Here is a 12,049-nt window from a genome sequence, read left to right as displayed (position 1 = left end):
ACCTTATGAAAGTTTCTGAAATAAGCTGCCTTTTCATCTGGAAATTTTTCTAACCTTCTGGGTCCTTTGCTAGAAGCCTTCTTGAAAACCAACCAGCATCGTCTGAAAATCTGAAAGCAAATAAAAGAATCCCATTATTCATATTTTTAAATGAGTTGATGACATCAGGAGTTTATTCATCAATTTTTTAAGTGCACTTCACAGAGAGGAACTGTTTTTGATTGACAAGCACGTTCTTAAGATTACAGTTTTTTTTTAAATACGGTATTTCACGTAAAATTTTTTCTGAAAAGATTTTGTTTTGAGGTTTTCACTGTGCTGGCTGGTTTTAGTAGTCTTTAACATAATGAAATCATCTGAATATCAATATCATATAAATTACTTATCACCATCCTAGTGACAGACAATGTCTCCATCTTCCATGCTAGGGCAATAGCAGGTTAATAAAGTTAAGTGAAGCACTTACATAATATTCAATTTTCTATCTTTGAAAAAAATCACATTTGAAAATTTACTTGTAGAATTTTAGATTTTTAAAAATAGATGTTCATTAATAATGTTAAACAGAAAGAAATATATTTTTATTATGAGCACATCTGTCTCAGACTTTCTAACTTTTGTAATAGAAAGTATTTACAAAATACTTATGTGCAATAAATTAAAATCTATATACACATTTAATCCTCATAATGAAATGAGATAAAGATAAAATAGGCATTACCTTCATTTCAAGATAAAGTTTGTGCCAATGTCAGGATTTGAACACACACAATCTGAATCTTAAGCTTTCATTTAAAAAAAACAAAATTACTAATTACACTAACACCATAATTTCTGAACCTTGCCTTTATTTTATAGGACTGATTACTATTGGACATGTAGATTGTTCATTATCTGTTTTCCACCATATCACACTCTCTCAACAGGTATGTTTGAAGACAAGGTAATAAAATAAATCTTTTTTTCCAGTAATTGAAGAAGTCTAAAAATGCAAATTGGCCACAACTTTTAAATTTCAAAGTTTAGTGTATTCTTTGCTGGTGGATAATTTCTTTACGCCCATAAGGAAATCGATAGAAGGAAACTTCTGAAATCTAGATCACAATATTTCTCTTCTATGTCTTCATCTAAATTGCAAAGTTGTCACATTATGTTTGGTGTTTTTTTTTTTAACAAATATAGTCCGGATAATATAATTCCTTTGAAGTGTGCATTGCTTATTATTCACTAGAAGAGTCTTTTCCATGTTAAAAGGCATTCTTGCAACTATCACATAAAGGCCTCTCATTATAAAAGTAGAACAACCAAGCATACACATACTTTGATTTTACTCTTTCTTTCTTACATCCTCTTCAGGAGCCTTGAAAAGCATGTGTAGGATAATCCTGAACCTCCTGCACACATGAACATACCTCTCCTCTGCCTGGATCAAACACCTCCTAACCATGCACCTGAAAATTATGAACTAAATTACTCCTTTAGAGCTCCTGGTGTTCTTTCTACATACAGCTCCTGTATTTCACATATGATATTGTAGTTATGTGCTTATTTGGCCCCTCACTGATCCTCACCCCTACAGTGAAATGTATTTAAAAAACAGATGATTAGAATATGATCAGCATATGGTTTATTTAGCTTTAATTAACTTAATTCTACATAGATTTATTTAGTGCTGTAGAATTCTGCTTTTGGACTTAAATGAAGTAATTACATTTCAAGTGGTAACAGATTTTGGAAATGCAAACATCTGAGAAGAGACAGTTTGGTACGGTGGAAACTTAATAGAACTCTAGAATCAAACAGACATAGGTTTACATTATGGCCATGCCACTTACTAGCTGTGCAACCTTACACAAATTACTTAATGTCTTAGCTAATAAAGAAGAGTACCTCATGAAACAGAGGGAGGATTTATCAAGATGGGCTTATGTTCTAATACACAGAATACTCTCCACAAGGCTCAGCCATTTCTCAAGCTCCTTTTTCTTATAGAGTAGATACAATTTTCTGCACAAGACAAAGCCATATGAGGGGACACTTTTTTCCTAATGATATACAATTCTAATAAATATTCAGCTTCAGAATATTCAGATGTAAATATTTTGCAACCAGAAAAATTAGAGCACCATATAATTTTTTTAAAAAATAGAAAGCATGTTAATTATCTCCCAAGTATAGATAGTGAAACTACGAATATTGGACTTGGAATTCCAGCTCAGCCCCTTGCTGGAGCCACATAACTTTGGGCAAGGCATTTATCTCTCTGAGCTTGTGTCCTTAAATTAGCTTGAAGACAATTAAGTGTCAAGTGTTAAAAAATTAAGTGTATGAAGCTCATGCCGCAGTGCATAGAAAGTAGTCAATATGCACAGGGTATTTTAATACAAAATGGATAAAATGCTCTTAGCAACAGACCTTGTTCAGCACACCTATAACCATTGTTGGTATTTACATGTACTGTAAAAATTATTGCTTGCATCAATATAGTTTTAAAGATTTCAAATGATTTTCATAATTGTGAGAATTATGTTATATATAATATCAATAAAACCATTTATTCCATTGAATACACATATGAGTTCCTGCTATATTTCACAGTAGTTTGGTATATTTGTTAAGCAATATAACTCTTTATATTGACATTCACTAATATAAGACTGAAAAGAAAGGAACAAAAAATTGGCATCAAATTTGGTTTTCCTAAAATTGCTGTCTTCACTATACAGCATGAAATAATTTTTGGGCAGGATAAATCATTTCACTCAGTCTTTAGTACAATTCATACCTTTGTATTAGAATGCAGGATATTATATTGTAATACCAAAAAACATAGATTTTAGTCACAAAAATTTAATTTTTAGTGTAGTTTCTGCTATTCATTAAACAACTTCACTTGCAGAAGTTAAATTAAGATCAATATACCTCATGCAGATGCTCTTTGAGGATTACAAGACATAGCCTGAAGAAAGCATCTAGCATGTAAATTTGAAAAGTAATCCACAAACTCTTACCTGAAACTCTCGGGTTTCTGATACTGCCATGACTGCACTGCGTCCCCACAGAATTCATCTACTGATGCCCTACCTCCCAAGGTGCTAGTATCTGGAGATGGGGACTTTGGGAAGTAAGTAGGGTTAGATGGTCATGAAGGTTGGGCTTTGATAATGGGATTAGTGCTATTACAAGAAGATACAGGAGAGAACTTGCTTTCTCTTTCTCTCTTCTTACTCAGAAGAGGTCACGTGAACACACAGTGAGAATATGGCCATGTGCAAGCCAGGAAGAAATCCTTCACCAGAACCCAACAGGGCTGGCACCCTCATCTCAAACTTGCAACCTCCAGAACTGTGAAAAAAAATAGATTTCTGTGGTTCAAGCCACCATGTATATGATATTTTGTTACAGAAGCTGGAACTGACTAAGATACTTTCAGATATCTTTTTTTAAAACTAGCAGTGATGGTAGGATAGTGCTGGTTGTGGTAGTTGTCAGTGTAATAATATTGGGGAAGTAAAAAACAGTTACATGAATCTACGATTTGAGAGACTGCTAACAGAAAAAGAATATTATCTGCAAAGTGGGATGTATAGAGATGATCAATATTTGATCTTTTAGCTATTCATTAATGGATTTGGAGTCTTAATTGAAAAGTAAAATTGAGACTCAAATCCCTAGTAATATAGTTGTTGTCTTTTTGTACAGAGCAATGCTTTCCCCTGTACTCTGTCACTTTGTTACTCATAGCTTGGGAACAATCTTGATGTTAAATGAAACCTTACAATATTTGTGGAAATATGTAAATACACATACTTGCCGACTGTAATTCCCCATCTGATGTTACCGTAGTTATTTTCTATTAAACAGTGAGCTAAACATGAGCCAGAAGGCATAAATATTTCTATTTAGGCACTCAATATTGTTTTAAAATAAACCTAATAGATAATAAGGAGGAAATAGATTTAATATTTTTGACAATGTCTTATCTCTTTGCTATTACATTAAGAAAGGCAACCACGCAGAGACAAGACTGATTTTTATAGATTCTATGTAGTAAACCATTTACCAAGTTGAGGTCCTTAGTTATTATTATTTTTTATCTTGTAATAAGTTTAGGTTTATAAACAGTTGTCAAAATGGTGGAGTTCCTGTATACTCTATACAGCTTCCTCTAATATTAGCATCATATATAGCAATGGTAAGTTTTCAAAACGAATGCACTAATATTGGTCAAATACTATTAACTAAAGATTCTGCTCAGATTTTGCCATATTTTTCTCGTCCTGTTCTGTTTCAAGATCTAACACAGGATACCAAGTTGCATGTAGTTGTTCTGTCTCCTTAGTCTCCTCTGATATGTGACACTTTGTTTTTTGTGACCTAAACAGTTTGGAAGTCTAATGGTTAGGTATGTTGTACAATGTTCTTCATTTCTGTTTGTCTTAATTAAGTTACGTTTGATGTTTTGAAAGTCTAATAAAAATCTCATCAAATAATGAAAGCATACACTTTTATTAGGGAATATGAATTCACCATGGCTATGGACTAGTTATATTTTGATCAGATTCTGGCTGAATTTAAACTTAAAGTAGCAAAAAAAAAAAAATTTAATAAATGCAGAGTTCCATCTTCTACCCCTCTTTGGACACAGTTTTTTTAAAGTATTTTGCTTTTTAATGGAGTGAAATAATAAAAAGGGCACTGGTGTGGAGAATTTGCAAGTGTCATTCTGTGTCAATGTAAAATCAAATTAAGCATGAGTCAGCACACTAAAAGCCGCCTCCGTACCAGAAGTATAAAATAAGCAGAAGTATAAGGAGATCACCTTTTTGTGCTCTTCATCAAACCAGATTTTATTAGTGCATTAGGATCTGCTTTAGGCCCTATAACTGATGCCTTATGTGAGAGTGCTGGAGACATTCCAGGACTGAACAGCAGAAATGACTGCCTGAGACCAGGAAATCACTCCTTGGAGAAAAAAGAATAATAAAGGAATAGGTTTTATTTTGCTTGTAAATGAAAGATACAAATTCTTTGAGTACATGAAAGAGCACCACATAAATGAAATGCGGTACCTTATTTTTATTTGCATCCCATGAGAATGGGACATAAATTAATGACGTCCATTAGCAGTAGGTGGGAGGAGATGGGGTAGTCTCTTCAGGTACTACTTGGCTCTTCAAGGGCATCTCAAGGTACAGAGACTATTTGGCTGGTTAACAACAGAACCTATTGCTTACAAGAAAACGTACCTTCCCAGTGTCTGTCTTAAAGCAGATGACATTCCTGCTTTCCCCATCATTTCAGGATGCTGTACCACTTTATCCTGGGGGATTAACTGATTTCACTTTCTCATTCAAAACTATTTCCTAAACATGTCAGTTATTTCATCATAACAGGCTCCTAGGTGCCCCTCCGATTCTCATATGGAAAATTCCATGTTGTTGCTAGGACTCCAGGAATTCCCAGGATCACAGCTGGTCCACACCTTCAGCTTTCCACTGTGTTAACCAGCCAGCCAGCATGCCATAATTAAATACCTTCTTAATCCCCTTCCACTTGATGAAAACCATTTTACCGCATAGCAAATCTCTTTTCCTTAGTTCTTTCTCCTTTTCAAGGTGATTTTACACAAAGGATATCCTGTTTCCATTTAAGACTCACTGTGAAGTAGGTGGCAGATTTCTTGGCTTCAGTTCATAGCCATAATTACGTTATTTAGCTAGAACTCATTCACAAGCTCTGCCTTAACCAGAAGTTGGATTTAATGGGCCTGTTTTATTGCAAACTGTTGACCTTATGAACCCTGCACTTCAAGTAGGATTTTTGGTTAGAAACTCGGAAGAATTTTCAATTATAGAAGTTGTCAAACCTGAGAGTCCATTGCTCTAAAGGGGGTGTTAGAAAGTTTGTTCCTTGAGATTTAAAAAATTATAGAAGGAAGTGTCATAGCTGGAGTGGCTAAGTTTGTGTTCCCTTCTGAAAGCAAGATACCATATGAATGACATCTTGGGGAATAAGATTTAATTATTAATTTATAACTGTGTATCAGACGAACACATTAAGACAACAAATAAATAAGCAAAGCCCATCCAGAAGAGTTATTTACAGGTTTACGTTATGAGTAATTCCAGCTACTTGGTCTTAAGTGTTTGCCCTTTGACAAAATGTGTGTAGTACCATTGAAAGACACACTTGGTTTGTGTAAAAAAGTAGTCAATGCACAGGATTAACTTTAATGCACTGATGAGTTTAGCTATCTTTTCAATAGAAAAATGAGTTTTGCTCTATCTTAATACTAGCTTATATTTAATGGCTGATAGATAGATAGACAGATACACAGATAAATATAATGCTACAATCCCTCTTATTCATTCATTTATTCAAAAAGTACTTGACAGTTCTACATTATCTGGATAGAGTAATAAAAAAGAATTTAAACAAATAAAATACTAACAAAAACCAAGTTTCTGCCCAGATGAAAACAAAGTTCCAGCTGCATGAAACTACCATTTCAATATGGTACATGGGTGGACAGTAAATAAATAAGCACATTTGCAAATAGTTTTTGTGTGTGTGTGTGTTGTTTTTGTTTTTGTTTTGCTATGTGCTATGGAGAGAATTATGCACAAGGATGCAGAAGGGAACATTGGGTGTGGTGAGGAAAGGCTCAATCCCCAAGGAGACTTTTAGGAGCAGCATTAGAGAACGTGAAAGAATGAGTGATGCAGACATCTGAGGAAAGAGCCTTTCAGTCAGAGAGAATTGCACACGCAAATACCCTGATGTGGGAGCTTCTGAACTGCTTCAAGAGCTGCAAGGGGCCAGTATGGAGGGCAGGGAATCAGAACAAGGTGGCTGGAGTTCAGAGAGACAGGGACAAGTCAGGTCTGGAAGGGATCTTGGCTTTTACTCTGATGCCATTAAAAGCTCTAAGCAGTGAGAGAACACAATAGAACTTAAATCTTAACAAAAAGGAACTGATGTAACTATATTAATATCAAAGTCTACTTTAAGGCAAAATGTATTATTAGAGATGGAGACACCTTGAAATGATCAGAGGTTAATTCAACAGAATGTGTAAACTCTTCTGAATTTATATGCATTCATGAATGTAGCCTCAGAATTGTAAATCAGAATTGACAAAAACCGACATGGCCAAGATAATGTGTTTTCTTTGTTTGTTTGTTTAAAATGTCAGTATCTACTAGAATGATCATATACAAATCAGGAAAGATACCCAGTATCTGAGCAAAAATATTTATCAAATTGATTAAATAAACCTCTGCAGAACGCAGTACCCAATGATTGCATAATATAAATTATTTTCAAGCTCACACAGAACATGAGAGAAACTGATTATATATTTGGTTACAAACCAGAAAATTCAAAGGACTCAAATAAGATTAACAAGATGGGAAGACTTGCTATATAGAATACCAAGACCAATTAGAAGATACAGTAATTAAGACGCTGCAGAATCAAATACAAATAGATCAGTGGAACAGAACCGTCAGTAAACACATATATGGATATCTGATTTATGACAAAGGGAACACTTCAAAGCAATGGCAAAAGACTTTTTAATAAATAGCTCTGGGAGAGTTGGATAAATATTTTGAAAACAAAGTGAAAATTGATCTTTTCCTGACATGAATGATATCCCAAAATTAGTGGTAGGTGTATTCTTTTTTACTTAATGTAATAAAAGACTACACCTATTTTAAAAAACTGCTACAATGCCCACTCAACAGGACTTTTGCTCTTTAAAGCATGTTACTCTTCTCCAAAATGGTGACACTTACATTTTCAGTCTTAGGAATCAGGTGGATCCTTAATATTCATGTGAAAGTTCCAGTAATTAAAGCTTTTTGAAGAAAATATGTTAATTAGTATGTCAGTGATTTCAAAGTAGGGAAAAATAAGACACAAAACATTACTGTAAGAGAAACTAAGAAGCTGAAATAAGAATATAAATTTTTATATATTAGGAAAGAATTATCAGAGAATCAAAAACCATGGAATTGATTAGAAGATACTTGTCACACACATAACTGTCAAATGGGTACATATCCAGAATACGTAAAGAATCCAAAAGAAGAAGACAGACAATCCAGTTTTAAAAATGGCAAGATACTTGAGCAGGTGCTTATAAAAAGGAGCTGTATAAATGGCCAATAGACTTATACAAAATGCTCAATCTCATTCGCACTTAGGAAAACCTGAAGTAAAAGCACAATGAGATATCAATTCATTTCCAACAAAATGGAGAAAAAAATAAAAATACTGATAATATCAAGTGTTGGTAAGCATATGGAGCAATGGAAGTCTCACATTCTACTGGAGAGAGAGTGCACTGGATGACTTTGGGAGACACATACCCGGAATCTAGCAATTCTGCTAACAATTTACGTAGACTCCAGCAATTCTACTCCTGGTTATCAACTCAACAGAAATATCTGTACATTGCACAAGAAGAATGGCCATTATAGCATTATTCACGTAAGTCTCAAATGCAGAAGTTGTGATTGATGTATACAGTTGAACACTAGGCAGCCATCAAATTCATGAACGATGGTTATGTACAACCCCACAGGCAAATCTCAAAAACATTATGTTGAAGAAAATAATCCAGACACAAAAGAAAGCGTGATGCAAGGCTTATTTCTATAAATTCCTCAAATTGCCAAAATTCAGCTACACTGTTCAAAGATGCATACTTAGGTGACTAGCGTATAAAGAGTGAGAAAGTGGCTTCCATCGTAATCAGCACAGCGGTTCATTTAGTGGGAGGTCCTGGTGTGAATGGGAAGGAAATGTGTTAGGATTGGGGTTTCTTCTTGGCTGCTAACGAAGTTCTGTTTCTTGATCTGGTTGGCATGTACACTAGTATTTGCTTTAAACTCTCCATTTAGTCATTTTAGTCGCCATTTGTGTCATTTTCTCTACGGGTGCCTTCATTACAATTTTTTTAAGTTTAAAAATATCACATGTTGAAGTTTATGCAGATGTTATGAGACCCATTTTGGTTTTCTCCTTATTTTTGCTCCCTATTTGTAAGAAAAAGTGATATAGGAACAGACAGTGACAGAGGAATCGATCCTTTGCTAGGATTTTCAAGGACAGCAGAAGGCAGTTCCTGCTACATGTGCTACAAAAGGTGTTATGACAAGCCACTCAAGAGACTGAACTTTGTAAAGGAGCAGGTGGACATCGAACAGATTTTGGTTAAGATGCAGGCATCCCAGAAGTCCTGACATCTAAGGTGCTCAAGTTTCTAAGGAGCCCCAACATCTTTAGTTTATCTGTTAAAACAAATAAGCAAATGACTGAATTTTCAATTGGAGTCTGGAGTGAATCTGAAAGTGGTTGTTCTGGGGCTTCTGATGGGAGACAAGCTGGGATTCTACCTAGGAAAGAGTGTTAAATCCATACCTGTTGAGCACAGAGACACTGTGCTGGGGGCTTCACACACAAGGTCAGGCAATCCTGGCCACAGCCCGGAACGGTAAGTAGGTCTAATCCACTTAAGTCAAGTAATTTGGCAAAGATCACAAAACCAAGGGGTGCTACGAAAACTCTAATGCATTTGTTTGTCTGCAAAGTGTCTGTTTTCAGCGCATCTCTGTGGCCCGCCCTGTTTCCACATCATAATATCTCTAATCTAAACTGTGATGTACCAGCGGTGGTAATTAAGCATACACTTCAACAATGGATGCACAGACAGAAGGCCATGATTTATCTCTCTTTATTCTTGTGTGAAATAATGAACTTATTTTCAATACTTAGTCTTTAGAATAGACTTAGTGTATGCACAACTGTTATGGATTTCATTATAATTTGACTTTGTTCTCCAGTCAATGTTTTATTATCTTTCCTGGTAACCTATTAATTGACTTATGATCAGGCACAGCAATTATTTTCCCATCTGCAGGACCATAGGCATTCAAAAATACGTTTGGGATGAATAGGGATGAAGAAACTGGTATTTTAAAATCACAATGTTAAATCTTAAAATATTATGGTTTTTAATCTTAATTTTTATCTCTTTTTGTTAAAATGACATATAATACCAGAAAGCCAATGAAAGAATATTTTAAAATTCCACTACTATCCAGAGAAAAATATTGCTAGCATTTTGATAGACAGCCTTCTAAAATTAGCGCACCGTATCTCTGTGCACACACGCATGCACACACACACACATTTTCTATATGAATACAGCTTTTCAGAGTTCCACTTTCATAACTCATTCATTCAGCAAACATCTTATGAATATTTGCTATTTTCCAGGTACACTTCCAGTTGCTTAGTGTCAAGTAGTGAATGAAATGAACAAGAACACCTGCCATCCTTGTCTTCATGACATTCACCTCTCAGTACAGACACAAAGACAAAATAAAAAATAACTGAATAACATGCAGATTATCATAAAGAACAACCAGTATGAAGAAAATTAAGAGAATGGGAAGTGGAAGTCCTGGAGGAAGTAATCCTCTTATTCACGTAGCAAATGTTCTGAACTTCATGCCTTATCAATAAATACACATGTATAATATCATTTTAATGGTAACTTATGGATGTATTTATGTATTAAATATTTCCAAACAGACTCCTATGGAAAAACATTTATAAATACAAATTTTATTGATATTGTCACTACAAAATACAGAGTAAACATAGATAATATAAATTTATATGTTTAGTATAATTCTTGCTATATTAAAATTCATCTTTAATATAGTATTTTTAAGATGTTTACCTATTTATTAATATATTTCCAAATGTCCTAAACCAAGTTCTTAAAACATGGAGATTTATTTTTCTGAAACACTCTGAGCTCTGACATCTTGATTAATATATAAAAATCCCTAAGTATTTTTCTGCTTTACTTGTCCACAAGACAGTGAGTTTCTAAAGTGTAGAAACTGTGTCCTTTCAATTTTTGTCCAGTAAATCCTCACTATGTTCCAGGAAAGTGATTTTTTAAAATCATCTCCTAATTTATATAACAATCATCCAACAAACAATTTGCTCCGCAAAATGTAGGTGGAAATCTACTTGCCTTTCTTGAACATGATTGGGCTTGCCTGAATAGCCAAGTATGTGAACTGGGGTAATGCACTGCACAACTATTTTTTATTTATGGGGACTTCAATACATTTTAGAAGTGATTTTCGAAACACAGGAACATTAACAATCAATCTGGAAAATTCAAAATGTAAATACATCTTTGGAAAGAGTGAAACATTAAAAACAATACACATATTTTAAAATCAGTTTTGCTGAGAGTGAAACTTTGGTGTTTGTTTCAATATATGAATTTCCTAAAAGCCACTGGCATAAGATGAAAAATAACAATGATTTTCTTTATGTAGCCACTGAAGACTTTCCATTACTTTAACTGTGTAGTGCTTCTAATCTATATACAGTCTTTACCTTTTTTACTGACATATCCTTCTGGATTTCCTGAGCAGAGGAACCTTAGTATTTTACACTGTATGTGTCCATTCTTTTTCTAATTCTTGTTTGTATTTCAGATATTTATCAGACAGTATAAATATTACCTGCCCTACTTTTAAGTCAATGATTTATGACTACATGATAATCAAGATATTTATTAAATAAAAGGCAGTTGTTGAAAATTAAAACCCCTATATCTTGTTGATTGCAGAACACCACATTTCAAAAATACACAGCACTGTTTTCTTCAAACCGTGGAATTCAAATACAAAAATATTAAGCCAGTGATTATTAGATAGCCCAGGCACAAGCTTCACAATGCCTAAAATGTACTTGAAATATTATGCATAGATTTTTTTGTACCTGTTTTATTTTCTCAGAGAAATGAATTTATAACTTCAACTCATTCTCAAAGGAATCATTTTCTGTCCATACACTAATTACTATATCTTTACAACAGAAGAAAAGCATTCTTTAAAAATTCAACTTCATGCTTTCACTAATAATGCTTTCTTCCTTTCTACTGCTTTGATTAAATTAGTATATTTTTTAAAGTACAGTAAATGTTACTTCCTGTAAATAAATTAAG

The 12,049-nt window shown here is 34.0% G+C and overlaps 1 protein-coding gene across 2 annotated transcripts in view; it reads right to left on the bottom strand.

Moving 5' to 3' along the window:
* DOK6 (docking protein 6) overlaps positions 1 to 12,049 on the bottom strand; it is a 431,983-nt gene that overhangs the window by 279,089 nt on the left and 140,845 nt on the right. Inside the window, exons 1-2 of one of the 2 annotated variants that reach the window (XM_021930213.2) lie at positions 5,250 to 7,691; positions 3 to 110 (exon numbers count right to left, since the gene is read on the bottom strand). Coding sequence is in view for 1 of the 2 variants with exons in the window: in XM_017951839.3 (XP_017807328.1) it covers positions 3 to 110 (108 nt within the window). In the remaining variant the exon portion in view is untranslated. Of the gene's footprint in view, positions 1 to 2; positions 111 to 5,249; positions 7,692 to 12,049 lie in introns of those variants that run through there. The other variant, XM_017951839.3, reaches the window with a different exon arrangement.

The sequence above is a fragment of the Papio anubis genome, chromosome 19 (assembly GCF_008728515.1).
Source record: "Papio anubis isolate 15944 chromosome 19, Panubis1.0, whole genome shotgun sequence".
In the NCBI taxonomy this organism is placed as follows: Eukaryota; Metazoa; Chordata; class Mammalia; order Primates; family Cercopithecidae; genus Papio; species Papio anubis.
Note: the sequence above shows the minus strand (reverse complement) of the source record. Positions and strands in the feature narration are given on the sequence as shown.